General features: G+C 41.6%; 1 protein-coding gene across 3 annotated transcripts in view; it reads left to right on the top strand.

Moving 5' to 3' along the window:
* DNAI1 (dynein axonemal intermediate chain 1) overlaps positions 1-24,204 on the top strand; it is a 142,408-nt gene that overhangs the window by 19,168 nt on the left and 99,036 nt on the right. For all 3 annotated transcript variants that reach the window (XM_027670460.1, XM_027670461.1, XM_027670459.1), the window contains exons 8-12: positions 1,514-1,573; positions 3,931-4,068; positions 13,153-13,240; positions 13,999-14,116; positions 16,568-16,611. In XM_027670460.1, coding sequence (XP_027526261.1) covers positions 1,514-1,573; positions 3,931-4,068; positions 13,153-13,240; positions 13,999-14,116; positions 16,568-16,611 — 448 coding nt within the window. The remainder of the gene's footprint in view (positions 1-1,513; positions 1,574-3,930; positions 4,069-13,152; positions 13,241-13,998; positions 14,117-16,567; positions 16,612-24,204) is intronic.

Raw genomic sequence — 24,204 nt, forward strand, 5'->3', positions numbered from 1 at the left:
TATTTTCTCATCTGAAAAAGTACAGAGCGATGGCTAGGATAGTAGCTGAGGACTTCTAATGGGTGAAAGCATTTCCTGTTTGGCACTCAGCCCTTTTATGATCTCTTACTTCAATTCTTACTAGGGTAACAGGGGTATTAATGCCCTTATATTAAAAGGACAAATGTATTTGTGCTTGTATTAAGCATGGGTACTGCAGTAACAGACCCGTGTATGATAAATCTTTACTGCTGCTACATGGTACATCTCCCTCCCACTCTGTGCATGCACTTTCCAATCACTACAGACCCCAAACCTTATATTCCTTCCCTAAGCTTTTTACTGAGCTCACAGCCATTCCCTTTGAGTGTGTTATCATGCAACCTCCTGACTGAGGAATCCTGGTGATGTTGGCCCCCAGCTGAGTGCTCAAAAAGGAGGTTTCTGCATTAGAGATAGAAGTTTCAGAGAGACAATTCTCTTGCTTTCCTTGCTACCCTACAATCAGGGTATATGCAGGTTCCCCAGAGAGCCTGCCTGACTTCTTGCAGCCATTACAGGTACAGTTAGGTGCCTTTACATCTGATAGACTTGGAGGGAAATAAGAGTAACTGTGCTGCTGGAGCTACCATCTCCTAGAAGGAATATCATCTCTGCCCACTGGTAGAGACAGAGGATCTTGAGGGAGTTTATCTGACAGTGGGGTGCTTACTACAAAGTTTGAGCTAAGATTTCTGCATCTTTCAAAAATCCCAGTGGAGGCCACGGAATTAATTATTTCTCTGTTCCCAGCCTGCATATTCTCTTCCCATTGATTTTATTGGAAGAGGCTTGTGTGCCTCTGTGTGATTCTGCCTTTGAAAGCAGAATATAGACCTTAAATAGCTGTGAAGTACTGCTGTGTGCTGTACAGGATGTGCAGTTTCCACCTCTGAGACTTCTTCATTTCAGAGGTCAGTGAAGTGCTACAGGCAGCTTCTTAAAAATGTTCTGACACAACAATTTTTTGAAAGAAGATGCTGTTCCATTAAATGAAAGTTTTACAGAATTATATTAATTCATTTCAGAATGTTCATGTAAGGATGATAAAAGTATTATATCAGTAGCATCAGATGAATTGTTTATAAGTTTCATTCTGTTCAACTCCTTTGTTTGTCTGTTCTATCCAACTGGCTGTTTAAAATATAGGACAAAACTTTTCAAATTTGGTAGGAAGTCATAACTGATACTGTAATTGATATCAGAATGTTTCAAATGGTAGACATAAAACAAACCATTTGAACTCCTTCAAAATTAAATACTGAAATTAAATATTTAAGTATGTGGGGAAAAAATCAGGAGGTCTTGAGATCCTTCTTTTTGTCCAAAAGAAAATCTGTTTGTAGTTGCATGATCACCAGGAGTGTTGTGCAGTGCTCTAGGAGTATTTTGTCTGTCAGGTTAATCATGCAGACTGTTTCCACAACTGGACTGTGTCACTGCAGAGGGTTTCAATGCCAAGATTACTCTTCCTTTTGCTTTTTTTTTTTTTCAGGAAAAAGGATGTCAGACAGAACCTATACCTTCTCTAAATTTCTCAGCCACTATTCACCAGGTATATACATATATATATATACTCTTTTCCTTTAAAGATTTTTAGAGTATATTTAAGAAACTAAGATATGAGAAAGTTAAAAACAAATTATTGTGTTTGCATTCCTTGCAGTGGAATGAATTCTCATACATGGGCTTTGGTCTCTGGTTTGTATCTGAGAACAAACTAGTATGGCCCTCTTTTCTGCCTAATGGATGAACTTGCTCACAGTTTTTATTTCTAAAGTTAAGTGTCTCAGTTTAGCTGCTTTTAATGGGTTTATTTTTTGCCAGGCACCCTGACCAGTCTGCTTTAGAGGCTCTTAAATGAGTGAAAATGGGGAAATCACAGCAAGAAGGGATTTTTTGGACTCAGCAAGAAGTGGGCTGCAGCTTGCAGGGCACTGGCTCCTCTAGGGGCACAGCTCTCTTTGGAGTGGGAACTGTCCTGTTGCTGAAGATTTTCCATTACTGTGTGGTGAGCAAGCTGGTTATTTAGGAGGATCTGGGGTCCAGCATTCAATACTTAGTCAGCTGCTGGACACCTCCATCACCTGAATCCACTTGATGCAGGCTTGATAGGGTCTCAAAATACAAGAACAAAGCAATGAAAAAGCATCTAGGACATGTCTGCATGCTAGCTCCACTTTGAACACATTGTTTAGAGAGTGAAGACCTCTGAAGATTTTGTACAACTGGAAATTCACAAAAGTTCATGGAGTTTTTGGCAGTATTGTTAAGAATTTGACATATGCAGCACTTGGGTTTTTACTTTTTCTAAGTTTAGCTGTATGCAAAATCAGGTTTCTCAAGCCTGAAGATGAACCCAATCAGAACTACAGCAAAATGAACATGGAAGACCGACCTATTGCAAGAAACTTAGCTCTGTTTTATGTAGTGGGAATATGCCTATATATTAATGATGAAAAACTGTATAGATTTTTCTCCATCCCTTAAAATAATGTAAAAAATATTTTGGATGGAATTTTACACATGAAATATGCTACAGCTTTCACTGGAGAGGGAATCCAGCCAATTCTGCTGGTCAATTCCCAGATATTTGCAAAATGTATTTGTGTTTGTAACTGATACAAATATTGTTTCAAACCAGTGTATCAGACTGGTGTTGAAAATATTGTTTCGTTGCCAGTGTATCACAGGAACACCCAAGGAGAAACTATAAGGCAGTGGCAGCAACTTAAAAAATGTTGTTTTAGGGAAGTGATAGGAAGGGGAGTGAAGGTGTCTCTGTGAGGTTGATAGATGTATCCCAGTCTATTCCTGAACCTGAAATCACAGAGTACTTGGCCTGAGATCTTCCCTCCCTCCAGCTGGAGTTTTCTTCCATTTTTTTTCTGACAGTAAGATGACCTGAGACTTGGAACAGAGATCTACAGATAATCAGGCTGTGGCTAAGATTTTGCATGAAATTTTTGAAAGCTAAGAGAAAAAGTTTTCCATTTCTTTCTTTTAATTCAGTTGAAATTTTCAGTGGATCTAAAATAATATTTTTACATAAACCCTTTCCCCCCTCATTTTTTCCTTCATGTTCTTTCTTATGCTTGCATTTTCCTATCCCAAACTTTTCTGTTCTACTTGTTCTCATACTTGTCTCATCTTTGTCCTTTCCCTGATATGTGGAACATCTTTCCATTTAATTTCTGCCTGCAAATTTACAACACAATGCAGTTTTTTACTAAAGGTTTCTGCTACCTTTATTCCGGTGTTCTAGTCTGTATTATCTGTTTGAATCATACTCCCTTTCCCAAGCTGATGTGTCAGATTGCCTTTTGTTTTTGTTCTGAAAGTAATAAACCTGCTTCAGATAGAGTACTAGCACTTCAATACTAATGAATAATTCTTAAGTAGAAAAATTACTTTTGAAATCTACTCAAGTAATACATTTGTGGCATGTGGCACAGCAGAAGATGTAAAACTGCTCTCAGTTTGCATCATATGCTGCAGAGTTGGAGTCCAAGATTTAAATTGTGTTAAGCAGCTACAATTTAATTTTCCAACACCACATGAGAAATGTCATAAATCAGATGTTTAATGCTTGTTTCCTGTTAAACACTGGTAAATTAGCCAAACACAAAGTCCTACAAAAAAGATACAGAGTCAAAGCAGTAAATAGAGTGTTGGAGGAAGGAAATTATTAAAAATGCAATAAAGTGTTCTTAAAACATAAGACATACCCCATTGTTCTTTAAAAAGCCTGGACTTCAACTCTTTACTTTTTGTGCAAGAAGGCAGATGTTCAGCTAATTCCAGCAGCAGTGTTACTGTGGTGATGACTACATATTTTTGGGATGGTGTAGATGACTGCTCTCAGGAGTATTGATCAGGTTGTGATAAATACTGCCTCTGTCTGTCTCTTAGTGGGACATCTATGATGCCTATGTGGAGGAACTTCAGAGAATGGAAAAGGCAAAAGAAAAAGAAAAATCAAAACCTCAGGCAGTAAAGAAAGAAGAGGAGAAGAGAGGCTTAAGAAAGTTATCCCATGTGGAGGTACAGGTATGTTTCATAATGCTGGAAGAAGGCTGCTTGAAGTGGTGCTGGCTACGTCCGCAGTGCAAGTCAGGTGAAAGCAAGTCATGCTGGCAGTGTAGCCAGTTGTCTCAGCTGGCAAGTAACAACCTTAAGAAATGCAAAAATTACTTTTTGCTAGGAATTGTATTTCCTACCAAAAAATCCTATTTTATACAGCAAAACAGAATTTATGTTTTGCTGTATAAAACAGGATTTCAATTTTGTGTGATCTTATTTTCAAACCTGATTTCAAAGTGAGCTATATTGCTTTCTTTTGCATAATATGTTTGTGTCTCATTTTTTATTGTTATGTGAGGGATAGAAGAACAAAATAAGTAGAAATAGTGTGTGACTTTTCCATTACAAGGGATGCAGAGGTTTTACATAAAATGTTTCAACCTGGAAGGCAGAGAAATTTAGGATTATTTCAAAATACTGTACTGTAGTAAACCACTTTTCACTATTTCTTAATTTTAATTATAATTTTATAGAATTACAATTTATACATTTTCTGATTGTAGATACATAAATGATATATAATATATAATTTATATAAAAGTTAATGATAGTTAATTGAAATAGAAGACTAGATACTTAAAATTGAATAATGATTCTGTGAGGCTTGATGAAATTTGGGGGGGGATTTTTGATGCCTCATTTATTCGTTTAGTTGGAAAGAGACAGAAGTGCTTGGAGTTCTGTGCCATGGTCAGTAATTACACACCACCCTGTTACCTCAGGCAGGGTGATGTGACCACCCCAAGAGAAGGTCAGTCACTCCAAGTCCTGCAAAGTAGCGCAGTGAATTCAAGGGCTGCTGGACTGGAGTACTTCCCTCAGTCTGGCTTCTCAGGTATCCTAATGCCTGCCACACTCCAAGCTGATGCAGTAACCTTGCTGTGAGGGTGATACTGCCTCCTAATCCAGGCTCCTCTGGAGTAATCAGGAGTAGCCTGGGAGTGCCTTGTGGGCATGACACAATTCATTCCACTCAAGTGACAGTATCCCCATCTTAAAAATATCATCCCACTCCAAGCACTGAGGATACATGATGGCAACCCTGCAAGATTTTCTTCATGCTCCAGAATGTTTTCAAGGGGTTCACGAAGTTTCTGTTAGGGTTTAACAGAATCTGATCTGTACAGAATTGTGGGTGGTTCTTTCCTCCCCAGTCTAAGTTAAACCATTTAGAAGGAAAACTGTAATAATTGCTATGATGAGTGGAGCAAAGTACACTGAGAACTGTAATACAGAATCATGGCAGTTAGTTCTTAATTTGCCCCTGAAATAGGTGTAGATATATCAACATATGTAAGATATATAGATATAGAGATAGATATATATATCTATCTCCATGTAATAAGACCTGATTCCTGAAACAGGCTTTATCATTTTCATGCCATATGGCTGATACAACTGCAGAGGATTTGGCTGGCTTAGACACCCCACAGTACTGTGCCAGCATAAACCTTACAGTATAAACAGACCATGTTCTGACAGGCTTCTTCCTGTGAATTGTGCCATGGAAATTCAAGGTCCTTTCAAAAACTAGTAAACCTTTCACCTGAGTATGTTTTGGAGAATTAAGCCTGAAGTGAACTCTACAATTATAGGCTTAAAGGGTGGACTGCTAAAAACTGATGATGAAAATAAAGTAAATATTCTACCAGTGAAACCATATTGTAAAAAACCTGCTGCACACTCCACTGACAACAGTGGGAAATTGGAAACCAGTAATTCATGATCTGTTCCTTTGGTGCTTTGCTTTTCATTCTTAACACTTTGCAGAGGGCTTGCAGGAAAGACAGAAAGTCAAGTGAAAGGAAAGCTTCATTATGCAGAGCCAGTGTCCCAGACTGAAGTCCTCTGTGAGGCTGGTGGACCAACTTTAGGTGCATGAAAGACCTGCTAAATTTTCCACTAATTAACTGGGAAAATGCAACCCCAAGTACTCCAAGGCTCAAATCAGACTTACAACAGTTGTTGTGTCTGTTCATGTGTAGGTCTATGCAAATTAAAGGTTGATGGCATCAGAATCTGTATTTCTGGTCTCAAGTCACAAATGGAGAAATGGGTTTTGTGGAACTCCTAACTCACAGATTACATACCTTGCACCATGCTTATTGAAACAGAGCTTTCCTAGCTGAATACTTTCTGAAGATAAACTGTGTTTGATCATTGCTGAAGGGAACTGTGGAACATTAGACAGGAGACGTGGCTGATCTGGATCAAGGATGCAATGGCAAGAAGCAGCAACTGGTTTCCACCATTGTTTTGGTCAGGCTAGGTATTATCAAAAGTTACTGTGAAATCTACTGAGATACCAATAAATTCAACCCAAAGGAAAGAAGAAGAGAAAATGAGTGGCTCTTACCACAGATGGATGCCTGATGGAATCTGTTGCTATGGTAGGAGGCCGTGAAAGAGAAGATCCACAGCCGGAAGATGATGTAGGAATTAGATGAAGATTTGAAAAGGTAATGGATGAAAAGAGAGAGAAAACAGTTCTGGTACTGAGTAATAGGTCAAGAGAACACATGACTGGGAGAGGAAAGATGTGATCTGTGAAAGAACATGATCAAAAGCAGAAGAGAGGAGGGAAGGGGAGGGGAGGGTAGCCTTGACAGTTAAGCAGAAGCTTCTCACTAGGGGAAAAGAAGTGGAATGAAGCTATGCATCGCACTGAAGAGTTAGGAGAAGCTGGGAGATCATGGTTTAGCAAAGCAGAAGAGAGAGGCAGCCAACAGGAAAAGGGATGGAGGTAACCAAGGATACCAGCAGAAAAAAGGATGAGAATGATATAAAGAAGATATGAGTGAATAAAAGTTGGAATAACAGAAAGTATTTGACTGGAGATTGTGATGAAGGACTCTTCGAAATCTCTCAGTGGATCTAGGGAAGAAAGGGTGTGCTACATCTGAGGGCAGTGATGCAGCATCTTGAAACTTTTCCTCAGTTTTCAGTAAAGGCAGTACACTGAACATGGAGAACACAGAATATCAAAGAGGAATGATATGAAATTTTCTGAGCTCAAAATATCTGGAAGCAAAGATAACTAGACAGAAATGTTGTCCTGTTCTTACTGTTCCTAAGCCATCTGCTTATGGTGGATGTCTGATGGAAGCTGTTGCTATGATAAGAGGCCGTAAGGGAAGATCTTGATGATCTTAAAGGTCTTTTCCGATCTAAATGATTCTATGATTCTACAATCCTGACCCAGAGACATGCTGGGTCTGATCCAGTACAACCCTCCTCATGTTGTTGCCTGAAGTTGGAAATTACAGTATCTGAGGTAGAAACAAAACGCAAAGACTTTCATGCAGTTGATGCAGGCTTGCTCCTCTGACCCTGAGCTGGCAAGGCATGAAATCACAAGTCTAATAGTAAGGTTTTTTAATGAATCTATGCAAAGAGGGTTGGAGCTATGTAATTAGAGTATCACAAAGACATGTTGTATGTAAGAGGGGTAAAAATGATTCCATTAATTTGACCTCTAACAGTACATGAGGCAAGAGAATTAATGGGGAGGAAAAGAATACAGAACTGGGAGTATATATGAAATGGAGTAAAATACCACGTTTACCAAAGGTAGGCTGTGTCCAAATAATCTCATCTCTTTCTTTGATGAAAGGCAAATTGTGTCTTCCCTTAATGAGGAAAGTAGAGTACTGGTAATCTATCTGCAATTCTGCAAAGCTATTGATATGGTACCATTAGGCAATTGTTAGACATACCAGAAAAGTTGTTATTAGTACAAATTTGGAGGGACTGGTGGAGAGGGAGACTGCATTTTGGAGTATCAAAACAGTCTTTGGTAAGGTGAGGGCTTACAGATTGTAATGTTGGGGAGAAACATGAGTGCGTTGGTTGGAGAGTTGTGATGTGGGTGCGAGAGACAGGTATATTGCAGGAATATACTCTGTGATGGATAGCAGAGAAGCTGTTTATGTTAGGTAAGGTGGGGTAATACATTTTCAGGAATTGTACAGGGATATGTGATTTTAATCACCCTTTTCAAAGATGATAGATTGCAAACCTGCACAGATATGGAAAAGACTATAAGAAATGGATAGCTTGAATACATGATACTAAAAAATCTTAGCATATTTATCTGTTAATGCAAAGGTGGAGAAAGAATCTGAGTTAGATAACAGAGAGGGAGAATTACCAAGGCAGAGGATAGTGACAACAGAAATATAGATGGATATGAACCAGTAAGGAATATGTTAAAGCTGGAACTTACTGCACTGGAACGATCTCTAATCTGCTTTGAAACAGAAGTGCTTGATCATTGTCCTAAGAAGTCCAAACAAAATTTATATTTAACAGAGAAATGTGCATTTCTGAGTCATGTGGGGTCCTGTCTGACTTGTCTATCTCACTATAGCATTACCCCTTTCTGAGATATGCCTGGTGAGGCAGCCCAGAGGGTCATAGTTATCATTTGGCAGCCCTTGGAAACCACTAATACTTTTTACATAACAGCTGAAATTAGAATGCAATTACTTTCACATTATTGTTCACCTGTTCCTGGTCATCCCTAGGACTGGATGAGTTATTACCACCTCCCTTGTCTTCAATTTGCTGTTAACAGTGTATCAGAATTAGATGCGAGGAGTGAAAATGATCAGATGAGTGCAATTCTGGAAATTAATAACTAATTGAAACAATTCAACCTGGGGAGCTTTATTTGGGATTTTCAGTGGGTGTTTGCAGTGCATGGAGGTGTTGGCTGGGCAACAGATGACAACAGCCCTGTACTGTGCTTCTTTCTTTGCAAGCCAGGGGCTCCTCTAGTCACAATATGTGTATTGCTAGAGGTATGAGCATTTACTGCAGTGGTTTTAGGGTGGGGTTTGTCTTCTGGATATGCAGTTGCACACCAGCAGAAGCTTTTTCTTGTGCTTCAGGTTGCAGGAGTTACACATTGCAACTGGCCAGCTGCTGAGAGGCAAATATGAAGCCATTAGTGTTAAAGAATTGCAGAGCAAGACCAAGACATTTCTTTTCAAAGTATTAGCCCATTATCCATCTTACATATGGTTCAATTAACATTATTGCTGTTCTAAAAATAACTTATGAGCAGAAATAAACAAAACAAATTCGTTATCCTGTGAGCTCTCATTGCATTTGATTAGCTGGCCCAGAAATGGCCTTAAGCGGAAAAGTGCGTTTCAAACAGAAATTTAAAAAAAAAATAAATTAAGCCTAGCACTTCCTCTGAAGATTTATTTCAGTAGCATACAGAATAAATAAAACCTGAAATAGGACAGGATACAATGACAAAATGACTTACACCGATCCAGTTTAATGCCAAAAATGTAGTTAGTCATGGCTGTATTGTTAACAACACAGCTACCTAACAGAAAAGCTGACTTAAAGCTTTTTTGATTCATCTGGAGAGTTTCCTGCATTGCAGGAAAAAACCCCAAACAATTGAATAATACATTGTTTCTGCATTTACCGAGTTGGGTTTTTTTTCTTCTTTTTTTTCTCAATTTAAAACCTACTTTCCACTGACCAAGAAAACCCCCAAAACTATGGAATCATAGTTATCATGGAATCATAGTATCATAGATTCATAGAATATTACAACTCCCCTGCCATGGGCAGGGACAACTTCCACTAGACCAGGTTGCTCAGAGCCTCATCCAACCTGACCTTGAACACTTCCAGGACGGGGATGCCCACAGCTTCTCTTGGCAACCTCTGCCAGTGTCTCACCACCCTCACAGTAAAGAATTTCTTCCTAATATTTAATCTAAACCTACTCCCTTTCAGTTTAAAACAGGTGTTCCTCATCCTATCTCTAGACTTCCTGATAAAGAGTCCCACCATGTATTTCCTGTAGGCCCCCTTTTGGTACTGTGAGGTGCTATAAGGTCTCCCTAAAGCCTTCTCTTCTCCAGGCTGAATATCCCCAACTCTCTCAGCCTGTCTCCAAAGGAGAGGTGCTCCAGCCCTCTGATCATCTTCGTGGACTCTGCTGGACTCACTCCATGTCCTTCCTGCACTGCGACCCCAGAGCTGGATGCAGTGCTCCAGGTGGGGTCTCACCGGAAGAGCAGAAGGGCAGAATCCCCTCCTTTGCCCTGCTGCCCACACTGCCTTGGATGCAGCACAGGACAGGATTGGCTTTCTGCGCTGGGGGTGCACATGGCCACATCATATTCAGATTTTCATCCATCATTACCCTGAAATCCTTCTACTCAGAGCTGCTCTCAATCTGTTCATCATCCAGCCTGTATCCATGTTTGAGATTCCCCCAACCCAGGTGCAGGACCTTGCACTTAGCCTTGTTTAACTTCATGGGGTTCTCACAGACACACTTCTCAAGCCTCTCCAACTCCCTCTGGATGGCATCTCTTCCCTCCCGTGTGTTGACCACACCGCATGGCTTGGTGTCATCATAGATGAGGCAGGATCCAGCATTCATCTTTGAGTAAGCTTTATCTTATGATCTTCAGTCCAGAATGTTGTCTCAGGTTGGAAAGTCAGAATGCCTGCAGTGCAAGTTTCCTTGGATGTGTAAGAGCCCGAGAACCACAATCCTGCTCATGTCTGCAGGGTACAGCACTGCCCTTCTTCCCCAGCCCCTTGCAGTAGCAGGTGCTTGTTAAAACAGAAGAGAAATTTTGTCCTGCATCATTGGTAAATGGAAGCAAATAAACATGGTGAACCAGCAGGACTCCAGGGGACCTGTTCTCTATATCTTGTAACTGTGACTTTTACAGCGTTAGAGAGAAAATTGTTTGTTGCATTTCTCTTTTTCTAAATTGTATTGTAACCTTTTCAACATTTAGCCTCTGCCAATTAAGGTTACTCAGAGCAATATGCTGATGTCAGCCAATGGCTTTTGTAGTCATAATCCTAATACTGTTGGAAAAATGTTAGCAAAGATGAATTGCCTTTTTTTTAAGGATGTGTTTTAGAGAAAAACAGATCTTATTGTGACAGAAGTAAAAATGACAGCTGAAAGTCAAAAGAGAGAATTTCAAGCAATTGGGACTATTGATTTCTACTTGAGATGTTTCAAGCATCATCTTTCTCTTCCTCTTTAATTTCTCCTAATACTTATGACTTCCTAATGTCTGGGGAATATCATGCAGTGTTAAAATTTGAAAACATCTTTTCCTGCACTTTCTTAAATTCTGAAGATGGCAGTAAGTTCTCTGTGCTGTTTTCAAGAAGTCACCCCCTAGATCCAGGGAAAACCTGAAGAACATGAGAGGAACCCCATGGCTTCAGATGAAGACTATCTACAAGTGAATGTGGTTGTTGGTTACCCTTCTTTAAAGGGTAAGAACCCAACAAGAGTATATCTTAGTCCCAAATAGTCTTTCAGCCTTCAACTATTTTCAGCTACTTTCTAAGCATTATGTGCTTTGGATGGAAGCACTTGCTCCTTGAAACCACGAGGAATTCTTGCATCTACAATACTCCTTTGGCAAGGAGTTGCACAGATGTGTCATCTTTCTGTAAGTCACCTTCTTTTGTTTGCTTTGAACTTGACTTACGCAAGTTTCACTTGACACCTCTACTTTTTGTAGCAGAAGAGAGAGTGAACAGTCAGTCCCTGTCCGTCCTCTCTGGACCATTTAGACCTGTCTCATGTCTTCCCAAACCATTTCTTCTACAGACTGGCATGTCCCAGCCTACTCAGTGTTTCCTGGCACAGACACCATTCCAGACTTGGACCATCCTTGCTGCCCTTCTCTCAACTTGGTTTCAAGTTTTTTCTGAGATGGGTAAAGAAGACTGCACACATTACTGAAGTGTAAGCAAACTATGAATTTATAGAAGTATAGCAGTTTTTAGAAACTTTTTTTCTCTTTTGTTCGCTCATCTCTGTGTCATCCTATGAGTTTCATGCGCTTTCAAGCAAGACTCAATCTCCTTTGAGTCTGTGCAGAGCCCAGGAAAGAAGCGGAGGGCTGGACATGCATAATCTGAAGTCCTGTTCTTAGTTCTGACTGTGACTGTGTGATGTAGTTTTGGTAACTCATTTCACTTTTTCTTTTCATGTTCAGGGCACTCTCTGAGCTATGTCAAGGATGACATGTTTCTTTTCAGTATTGACACTGTGAAGAAAATTTTTGTGTGCTGGCAGCCATCAGTTCCTAGCACAGGATTGAAGATGAAAGGCTTTGAAACAGTAATCCGGCTTTGGGGCAGCAGTAGCAGATGGGTGTTCAGGTACTTGGAGCAGCACACTCTCAGAGCACTTTACATGTGCCCTGGCACTCTCACATCATTGCACAGAACTGTGATGGCATCATCCTGCTGGTCCAGCACAGTCTGTGGACTTTTGCGCTCTGTCCTTCCTACTGCTGGCACCCAGGCTTCCAGTCCTACTTGCTAGTTAATGCAGTTTGGTTTTTGCTGGTGGTCAACGTACTCACACAAAAAATAGTTGAAAATAGAGTTTGATAAGAAGGTGATTATAGGATTGTGGTGATCAGTCACAGAGCTCTGTCAGACAAAGCATGTCAACCTGCCACCTGCTGACAGGCAAACAGCCCCTGCTGGGCTCTCTTTTCTCCATTTGTCCATGAATGTGTGGATGCATCAAGTTGGAATTACCCGGTGATTAATTAAAGGACTCCTAAATCTTCTGATGTTTGCTTGACACACCAGACCTTAGAGATCTCCAGGTAGGGACAAGGATGCTCATGCATGATCAAGCACCTGTGATTTCATTACTGAGTGTAATGAACTGTTATATCCAGTGAGATGGGGGAGGAATTGTGTTTGCTTTTAGCTCATCCTGTCATGAGTTAGCTTGAAAGACAAGACTCTTAACTGCCTTCACAGGTAAGTACCTTCCAAATGAGCTAAATCAGGAACAAACACTGAAGTTAGTGCAGCTCAGCTGTGAATGGCATCTTGCTAAATTTATAATAAAGTAATTGCATTATTTCAAGTGTCATTATCATTAGGTGCTGGTTTGAGGCATTTCAAATTAATCTGTATTCAAGATCAAAGGACTCAAGTTTTTCAGTCACATGAGGTCTGAAGGACCTGTAAACAGATAGGAAATACATTTTCTCTTCCTTCATTTCTCTTCAGCACGTTGATCCTCTAACCAGAGTTGCAAAGGCTGCTAAAATAGCGGAGCGGATGGTCAATCTGAACACCTTTGATGACATTGCACAAGGTATGGCCCACTGAGTGATGCTTCTAACCTAAGCCTGAAGTCCTGCAGGTTAATATCTACAGCCATAGCAAGGACAAGGTAGAGCAGAACAGAATAGAATAGAGTAGAGAAACAGAGATAAAATGAGCAGGACTAGGAACCTACTGACTCACACAAGGCAAGTAGTAGAGCAGACCACGGACATGCAAAGAGGATGCCACATTAGCCATGCTCTGAGCTTGCTGGGGACAGCAGGTCTGGTCAGCATTGCCCTCCCCGTAGCACTTCTCTCCCTCAGTAAGTACTTTTTTCCTGGATGCAGGTGCTGGTGAGAGCAGCCAGAGCTGAGCAGCTCTCTGCTCACATACAGGTCCCAGCCACGGCAATGTATTTAGTCTTGATGTCATTGTGCAAAAGTTTCGCTCTCTCTGCTCAGATTCCTCCTGAAAGGCCATGTCTAGTTCTGCGGGTGGCCTGAGGTCACACCTTACTCTGGGTTTCTACTTTCTTGTTAATCCTTTGTCTGCTAATCATCAGTTTGATTTTTATTTTTCTTGTGTGTGGGTGGACTTGGTGTTGGTAAAATGCATTTTTTGAGCTGAGGTGCTGGTTTGGAGTTAAGACTAAAGAACTGAGACAGTTTTTGCACTAACAATTGGGTAATGCAGAGGCTGTGAGGATAACAGAGTGGTTTTTAAAGCTTCCCTGACACTGAACCGTGCTGATTAATTTCTGATTTATTCACTGGGACCTTTTCCTTCACTTTTTTTTTGGTTTAGATTTTAAATATTTTGAGGATGCCTCAGACGAATTCAGAGCCCAGCAAGGAACCCTCCTCCCACTCTGGAATTTCCAGTATGAGAAAACCAAGAAACTTGCAGTTACTGCCATCTCCTGGTAAATCTCTTCATTCCAAACTTACTCTCGACCGTTGTGCCCGGGAGTGGAATGGAATGTAACAGTATCATAAGGCAGGGCTGATTTCTCTGGGAACACGGTTTTGAATTATTACAGTCAGTTGCTTGGGCAGCACCTAGATATACCCAGTGCTACTGGATGCACAGCAAATTGTATAAGGCTGAACGTGTCAGGCTTGTGCCCTTCAGCAGAAACTGAGGGCAGAGCAGGCCCTGTGCAGCACTGGGGGAAAGTGAGCGCTATTAGCAGAGCAAATAAGAGTCCCTTCTGGGGAAGCTGTGGTTGATGTCTCGTATCTTTGGATGATATGCTGTAGGAACCAGTCCTGAAAAATCTAGGGGAGAAGAAGGGATAGTGACTATATTTTTGACAAGAATTCATACAGAAGAATTAAAGCAGCAGACAGGGAAATGAAAACATCACATATGCCAAGCAGGTAACACCATAGACTATAAAATGCCAAGTTACTGATATCAGACAAGACCTTGATGCATGAATCATAGAATCATAGAATGTCCTGAGCTGGAAGCAACCCACGAATCAAATCCAGCTCCTGGCCCTGCACAGAACAGCCCCAAGAGTCACACCACATGTCTGAGAGCATTGTCAAATGCTTTTTGAACTCTGTGCTGTGACCACTGCCCTGAGGAGCCTGTTCCAGTGCCCAGCTACCCTCTGGATGAAGAACCTTCTTCTAATATCCAAACTAAACCTGCCCTGACACAACTTCAGGCCTTGCTCAGGTCCTATCACTGGTCACCACAGAGAAGAGATCAGTGCCTGCCCTTCCTCTTCCCCTCACAAGGAGATTGTAACTGCAATGAGGTCTCCCCTCAGCCTCCACTTTTCCAGGCTGAGCAGACCAAGTGACCTCAGCCAGTCCTCATACGGCTTTCCCTCCAGACAACAGTGTTATTTGTGTATTGGAATCTTACACAGTTCAGCGCAATAGGTATTTCCCTGCAGTCCACTTCTGCATGATTATTCCTGGTCAGTCCAAAAGTGATTGCTGATGCTTGGAAATCAACTCTCTTTTGTTCTGAGATATTATCGCTATGCTTATTACTGTGAAAAAAACACTCGTTACGAACCTGAATAAGTCCATTCAGTTTTTAATGTGCTTGATCCTCCTCAGCACTGTCTTGGTTCATACACTGAGCATAAGACATACCTAGTTAGCTCCTGCCTTGTGCTCCCCTGCAGCTAGGCTTCCTGTGACTTGTTTGTAGGATAGTGTGAGCACATTTGTGCCCTGCTAAGGAGGATATGTGGAGAGACAGAGCCTTTCAAACCACTGTAGTATTATATAATAAAGTATCAAGCATGCAGTTGTGTGAGAATTACAAAGTAACACTAAAATTGGAAGCAAAACTGGGAGAAAAGGCATCTTTGATAGGTAGTTTGTACTGCTGTTGTTCTTGTCTCCAGGAAATGATAACAGAAAGATGGCCTTGAAATTGGAAGAATGACTCCAAATTGCTTTATGTAATAAGCTTTTCTAATTTAATTTTTATTCTCACATTTTTAGCAGTGGTGGTGCATTTAATGGAAAGAGCAAGAGCATCAGGATGCCTAGGTATTAGCCCAATGAAAAAAGAGAAATGAAAAAATAAGTGGTTTATTTTATCAATCCATAATAGCAGGCCAGAGAAAACGTTCATTAGGTAATTTTCACATACATTCGTTTCACAGAATTGTTACCCACTGGCTGTGCTGTGTGAGCTCAGGAATTGCAACAGTTCTGATCTTTATCCCATGGAAAACCTGCCTACAGTAACTGTCCATACACAGTAGAGGTTGTAGAGAAGGTAGATGTTTTTCAAGCAAAGGGACTTCAGAAGACACAGTAGATGCCTAATTGCTCATAGTCAGCATTTGGCGCAGCACGTATACTGTTAACCAACTGGGTGAGAAGGGAATTTCCCTTCCTGATCTGTGGGAATGATCATGAATTCATGAACTGATAACTGTCTCTTGAAGCATCTCTCATTATTTAATGACAGATAGGGAAAGTGAGTTTATTGATTTGGAAATGCCTTTATTCTTGTCCTTGAAGGTTGGAAACCAACATATTCCTGCCTTTTTTCTATCTTCAAAGACCTCATTTTTAAAACTAAACTTTCAATGGTTATGAAATGGATAAGCCAAGAAGTGCTAGAGATTGACATCATGTCTGTCTATGCCCTTTTTATCCTTTTCATCTACTGTCTTGGTTTTCTAATGGTTTGCTTTTTTATACATCTTGAGTTTGGAAGAATTACTTCTACACAAACTTTATTAGTGTATGTGGTCAAAGGGTAAAGCCCTCAAACTGTGTGCAGTCCTGTGAGAAAGGACTCTGAAGTTAATGTGTGAAACACTGTGTGTTTCTGTGGATCTACATGGTTAATAATAAATGCAATCTTATATATATATATCTTCTCATTACAGGAATCCAAAGTACAAGGACCTATTTGCAGTGGGGTATGGCTCTTGTAAGTAATAAATGCAAAAGAATCATTGAGATATTTAAAATATTAAAAATGTGCACTGAGATCAATTCAGATAATCCTCTGGGGCATGGATTGCATCTCATAGCAAGGAATCATCTAATTTCAAAGCAGTAAATTGAGATTTAACTCAATACAGGGATTAGGCCTTTCCATTCCATGACATAAACATTCAGAAATACATTGGCATAGACAGCAGTTATTGGAGGACTAAAACAAATTTAAAACAGGATCATATGACACAGAGGGAAATTTTTTTAACTCTTCTTCCTTCCTTTGTGATCTGGAGAACAGAGATACATATGGTTTCAAAACAGTTTAGATAAATTCATGGAGGGACAGTTTGCTGTTGGAAGGATAAACCATCTGATTCAGTAAGTTGATAGCTGTGAGTTGCTGGAAGCTATGAGTACATACAAGGGGACAGACCTATATTTGCTGAGGTTCTCACAGTATTGAAACTGTTACTACTCAGTACTATTTAATATAAGGTACTTAGCTACAGGGACCTTTGGTATGGTCCCAAATATGTATTCATTCTTATGTTTCTCTGTGCTCTGACAGTGGAACCAGATGGGTTGTCTTCATTTATACTAGTAAAGATTATGCTCTGCTTGCAATATTGCAACATTTAATTTTCCTTTTAAAATTACATTTTTCTCTTCACTTTCAATCCATCTGAGCTCTGGAAATGTTCCTGTTAGTTGGCCAAGGAGCCTAAATTGGCCTGGCATTCTTTAATTCAGCAGGCAACATCTACTGTAAAGAGCAGATCTCAGTTTTTGCAAAAGAAAGCATGGTGAGAAGCTCAAAGGGTAGTGCTTGCCTTGTACAGCACAGCAAACCCTTCTTGTGCTCACATGCGGGTGCTCAGAGAGTGTAGGAAATGGGCAGTGCCTTCCCACTGCCCTGCCAACCAGGTACCAGAGGAGAGGGACAAACTCAGGGAAGGTAACCTCCCTCTCTTTAGCCTGTTCAGGCAGCTGTTCTAACTTCTTCACTTCATGTGTGCTTATTTGTTAGTTCTGCCAGCGTCCACTGTGCCAAAGGCAATAGATGCAAAGGGAGACAGACCCAGAGTCAGTGGTTTTGCATCTAAGTGAACAAGAGATCCAGAAGACTTCTTATTCCATTTTATAGTGGACAGAGAGCATAGATCCTCTCAGGCAGCTGTAGCCAACTAACAGCTAAGAATCTGAGTCTGTGCTTTACTCAGCAGTGGGATATCAGCACATCCAGAGGGCATCCATCCTGATGTTCAAGGGAGGAGCTAAGTTGGCCTCTGGAAGGGCTGATCTCTCCCCACAAGTGACCTAGGCAGAGCACCAAGCCTAGATGTCTGTCCCTCAGATGACTCAAGTGAGGTGAGATAAATCCAGGCCAGAGGAAAAAGTGGTGGAGTCACACAGAGGCTGGCATCTCTTTGGGTCTGCTGTGGCCATAATTACATCACCAGTCTTTTGTGCAGCAGGCATTTGGGAGCACTGCCAAGATACAAGTAACACATTTGTCCTACTGCCCAAAGTATACTTTTTGAAACAAAAGGTCCCTTATTTACTGTGTGTCAATTTCACTCCAGAGTGGCGAGTTATTTATAAAGAGGGCCCTAGCCTCTTCCTTTCTTTTGTGTCCTATTTCTGCAGTTTTCACCAGTGATTTATTAGGATGGGGTTTCTGATGCTAACGGTGTTTCTTTGGCATGAGATATGCTCTTCTGAACGAGGAAATATTGTCATCGTCATTTGCAATTCAGGGTTTATGCTGCTTGGCTGGAATTAATTTTTATTCCCATCAGGAGGAGCTGTCTTTCTGTTTTTGTTTTTGCATAAATGAGATTGCTGGGTTTCTAGCTAGACTGACAGCCTGCAGTGCAGAGTTCAAAGAGACTGTGGTGGGTGTTGGGCTTGTGTTCTGCCTTGCTGATGAGAGCACTATGAATACAAGTTTGGGTCTTTGCAATCACCTCAGTTCATGTTCCAAAGGCAAGTGTGCCTCTGACAACCCACAGAGTTGGCTTTTTATGTGCAGCACCGTCAGCACATGAGTTGAGTAGGGAAAAACAGTGTCTGTATGGCCAATGTATTTTATCCTACAGTTTCTTTGGATTTAATGGATGTAACTTGCCACCCACAAGGATGTGTGAAGAGTACAGAGTCACACACAAAGCACTGGCAATCTGAGGTATTTGGGAAAAGTATCTACTGAATTCTTCTTAGTGCCTAGTCTGAAATAGCACTTCATGTAGACAGAAGTAAACCATGTAAAGATATGTACACTGTTCTAGCTGTCTTGTGTAACATCAGCATGAGCAACACTGGCACAGGGTCCTTACACTGGTGTGACTGCATCCAAAGTGAGAGTTGCTACAACTCTGTGACCAAACTAAATTGGTGTCATGTCCAGACCAGAGCTTTCACAGAGATGAACTGGCACTTAATAGATGTCCTGAAGCTGAGGAGTCGTGGTGGAACACAGATCATGGGACAGCTCTTGTTGCACTGTCCTCCAGCATAGAGACAGGTAAACACAGGGAGGCTGGGGGTACTTACTGGGCAGTCTTGTATTTTCCCATTTCTCAAATGCACTGCCCAATGAACAGGGATAGTTTTTTATTTTCAGCCTCCACTGAGTGAGGCTGATGGATGGTCAGTCACTGTAATAAAGATATTCCCAAACAGGACAGCCTCAGGGTGCTTCAGATGGAACAGGGAGAGGAGAAACTGAGCCAAGAGGCTCTTACAGAAAGGTACTGCATCTTCCTGTTCACCTCTGTACTTTGTAGGCATTTGCAGAATCAGGCACTTTATTTAGAGATTAGAATCAAGCAAATGACTGGTAACTAAACTAGCTCACTCATAGAGGGGAAAAGTCATCCTGCAGGGACTGAGAGAATACATATGGAAATATGCCATTTTTTTCTTCCTCTTTTTCAACAAGAAGCCTCAATTCCCTCTATCTAGAAAGCAAATAGTGGAAAAATAATTAGTTGTGAATTCCCAATCCACTGCTCACTCAAAAGATTTAATAAAAATTAAGGTCAGCTGCATATTACACCACTTATGTTTGTGTACAGACTGTTTCAATCCCCAAGGACTTCTACTAGGCCACATACTTTGTTTTCTAGCAAAATATTTTTCTGCCAAATTTGAGTTTGAGAGACACAAGTAAGGAATCACAGAATCATCTGACTCTTGAGTATGTGTGCAGCTACATGATGAAGTTCTACAGCCAGCTTCTCTACCTGGGCAGTGATGTCTTTACCACATCTCAGCAGCCCAGACCTGACTTGATCCACTTTGTGCCTCAGTAGCTTCTGTGACTTGTCACATAGGACTCTATACAGTACCTTTCCATTTTTAATGTATCCCTGTGATACATCAGGAACCATCAGTGAAGAGAGCATGTCACCTTTCATTTTCAGGTAGCTGATTATGCGGTGGGGCCTCCTCAGCACATGTCACCTTCTCCTCCTCTGATGATGATAATAGTCCAAAATTTTTGCCTTGGGGCCTGTTGGTGATGACTTCCAAGATCCCTGGGTGATTGAATTACCTATCCTGTGTCATCAGAGCAATCCACTTACTCTATATAGTGGCGTGATGTGTGGAAGGGACTTTCCCTTTGAACCTCCAGCCCAGCACTGGTAGTTGAGGTGCCAGGAGAAGCTGTGCTTTGGTGCCACTCACTTCTGAAGCAGCTCAAACCCCTTCATAAGCTGCCAATATCTCTTTTTCAGCTGAAGTTTAATAGGCCTCCTTTGTATTCCCAACTCCAGGATGCCAGGGGCCATCCTCGAGTCTCCCCAGGTACTTTTTGCTAGACATTCCATGAAGAAACATTCTCCCTGGCTGTGGTGTAGAGCACATTTTTCACATCTTGTCCTGACTGGCCCAAGGGCTACTGCATGGTCAATCTCCTGTTTAATTTGTTCAAAAGCTTGTTGTTGTTCAGGACCCTGCTTGAAATAATTCTTTTTCTGGGTCACTTGATAGAGAGGGCTTACAGTCTGACTGTACTCTGGGATATGCATCCTCCAAAAATCCACAGCACATAGGAAAGCCTGTGTTTCCCTCTTGCTGGTTGGTGGGGACATAGCTGCTATTTTGTTGATCACATCCATTGGAATCTGATGGCGTCCGTCTTGCCATTTTACTCATAAAAACTGAATTTCCTGGGCATGTCCCTTGACCTTACTTTGCTTTATGGCAAATCTGGCCTTCTGGGGCATCTGGATTCTATCTTCTCTCCTTTCTCAAAAACTTCCTCTGCTGTATTGCCCCACACGATGTTGTCATCAATGTACTGCAAGTGTTCTGGAGCCTCACCCTTTTCCAGTGCAGTCTGGATGAGTCTGGATCAGTGGCCTGCACTCTGCTGCTAAAGGCATGGAGAAAAACACATTAGCAATGCCGATGGTGGCACCATTTTGCTGCCTTGGACTTCAGTTTGTACTGAATGAATCCATCTCTTCAAGTCCCATGGCCTTCTGCACCTTCAGGCTTCTTAGATGGTCTCAAACCTGATCTTCTCCTATTATGGGCAGTATTTCCTTCTACCAATACCTGTCTTTGGATTCTGTGAATTAGGTGGCATGGCTAAAGCGCTTGCTGGTGAAGACCAAAGCAAAAAGGTTGTTTATTACCTCAGTTTTTCCCAGTCAGCTGTAGTCAGGTCTCCCATTTTACTCATCAGGGTGCTACAAGCTTCTTTCATCTTCCTCTGTTGTCCTACGTACTCAAAGAAACCCTTCTTGTTATTTGTTTTATCACTAGCCAAATTGAGCACCAGCTGTGCCTTGGCCTTCCTGATCCCCTCCTTGCAATCTCAGGCCATCTCCCTGTAATCTCACCGAAATGTACATCCCTGCCTCCACCGCCTGTGTATTTTGGGTTTGTGTTTTAGTTTGGCTAAGAGGTCCTGACTTAGCCAAGCTGGCCTCCTACCTCCCCTGCTCAGCTTCTTGAACATCAGGATTGAGAGCTCTTGAGCCCTAAGAAAAGTGTCTCCCAGCTCTCATTTGCTCCTTTAGCTCCAAGACCATTTTCCCAAGGGATCACGCATACGAATGCTCTAAACAGACGAAGTTTAGGCTCTGGCAGCAAAACCAGTTTTTAATCCAGCTAGTATGTGGTCTGCTAATTCCATGTCATCTAAGTTTTAAAATAAAATCTTATTATGTACTTAACTGAATGCTGAATGAATACATTTATGTTTTTATTAGCACAGTTAGTTCATCAGTCATCCTCACAGGAGGGGGATGGCAGTTTTGACAAGACATTTACCCTCTCCTTAGGCCTAGGGATCCAAAGTGAGATAACTCAACAGGACTGGGGTCCTCACAATGAAGGAATCTCACTGCACACAGATAAGGCCTGTGATCAGCATTTCATGTTAACTACTCGTTAGCTGCTCTTGAAATGTAAATAAATCCTTCAAGTTTTCTATGACACCTCAGTCAAATTATGGAAATAACAATTCAGAATCATAGAATCAGAGAATGTCCTGAGTTGGAAGCAACCCACAAGGATCATAGAAGTCCAACTCCTGGCCCTGCACAGGACACCGCAACAATGACAAATCACACCATGTGTCTGAGAGCATTGTCCAAACACTTCTTGAACTCTGTCGGGCTTGGTGCTGTGACCACCTCCCTGGGGAGCCTATTCTGGTGTTCAGCCACCCTCTGGGTGAGGAACCTTTTCTTAATATCCAGCCTAAACCTCCCCTGACACACCTTCAAGCCATTTGCTCAGGTCCTACCACTGGTCACCACAGAGAAGAGATCAGTGCCTGCCCCTCCTCTTTGCCTCACAAGGAAGTTGTAACTGCAATGAGGTCTCCTCTCAGTCTTCTCTTCTACAGATTGAACAAACCAAGTGACCTCAGCCACTCCTCATACAGTGTCCCCTCTAGACCATCTTCATTACCCTCCTTTGGATGCTCTCGAATAGCTCAATATGTTTCTTACATTGTGATGCCCAAAACTCCCACGATATCTGAGGTGAGGCGGCCCCAGGGCAGAGCAGAGCAGGACAATCTCCTCCCTCAGCCGGCTGGCAATGCTTTGCCAGATGCCTACCAGGACGCAGTTGGCCCTCCTGGCTGCCAGGGCACTGCTGACTCACATTCAACTTACTGTTGACTGGGACCCCCAGGTCCCTTTCCACAGCACAGCTTTCCAGCATCTCATTCCCTAGTCTGTATGAACATCTGGGATTCCAGCACTTGACCTTGTGAAACTGCATATGGTTGGTGACTGCTCAGCCCTGTAATTTTTCAAAGTCTCTCTGCAGGGCCTCCCTGCCTTCAGGGGAGAAATCAGCTCCTCCCAGTTAGTATCATGGGCAGACTTGCTTTGTGTACCTTCCAGTCCTGTGTCCAAGCTATTTTTGAAAACAACGAAGAGAACTGGGCCTAAGATGGAGCCCTGCAGAACCCCACTAGTGGCAGGTTGCCAGCCTGAGTGACCCCATTCACTACAACCCTTGGTGCTCTACCCATCAGCCAGCTGTTCGCCCATTACATGATGTAATTATCTGTCTGTATGCTGGACATTTTGTACAGAAGTATATTTAGGGAGCTCAGCTCTCTGAAACTCACATATGCATTAGAAAGTCATAAAAAATAGAGCTGAAAATAATTTCAGAAAGTTATTAGTCCATCTCCATGCAAGATAGTACTTTATTTAAAACATGGCTTTGAGGTCTAAGCTTAGTCCACCTAATGATGATTGCAAGCACTATAATTCCTGTCACTGTTGACAGCATAGCCCTTATAGATGACAAGCAATCCTTGCAACGAGGACAGAAGTGTATGTTTGAGAAGGACAACCTTAAAAGACTGAAAACTTTGATTTAACAGTATGGGCTGCAGGCTTAAGGAGACTCAGTGTTACAAAATGTGCCAGGTGTTTGTTTGTGGGTAATTTCCTTCTCTGCAGTGGTAGATTTAGAGGTTGTGATGCAGGAAGATAGTCTGGAATGGATTTACATAACAGGCTGCTGTTAAATTTGGTATTTTCTGATGAGTGACCAAAGAGCTTTAAGTAAAAGCCCTAAGTGGATTGAATACTGCATAACAAATTCAGATCTTTGAACCAGATCACAGAAAGTCTCTTCTGAGATGTTTATGTATTTAAATTATGTTCCCAGAACAGGCAGAGAAGACTTCTGGGAGCAGAAATCCCTGCTAATCTTTCTCTAACCTACATGAGTTTATTTTTATATTGGGAATAGAGATTGAAGACCTTGTCAGACAGAGAAAAAGCATTTCGTACTGCTTAGATGAAATTCCTTGTCTTGTATAAGGCTATGTGCACATGCAGTTCATGTGAGGGAATTGCTCTGGAGAGGAGTGGTCTGACAGGTCCCCAGTTGCGTAATGGGCTGTGTGGTGGACCAGGTCCAGCAGCAAGTTCCAGCCTTTTCTGACCCCATAATGAAGCTATTGAAGTTTTCTGGGTCAAATACTACAAGAGGCTGATAGAGATAAATGTGGCCCAAACACCTCAAAGAGAAGTTCATATTGCAGTCTGGATTCAGCTTGCTATTTGGCATACATTTTTATAAAGCACTAAAA

This window comes from Neopelma chrysocephalum, unplaced genomic scaffold (genome assembly GCF_003984885.1).
Source record: "Neopelma chrysocephalum unplaced genomic scaffold, ASM398488v2 Primary Assembly neopelma1_96845, whole genome shotgun sequence".
Taxonomy (NCBI): Eukaryota; Metazoa; Chordata; class Aves; order Passeriformes; family Pipridae; genus Neopelma; species Neopelma chrysocephalum.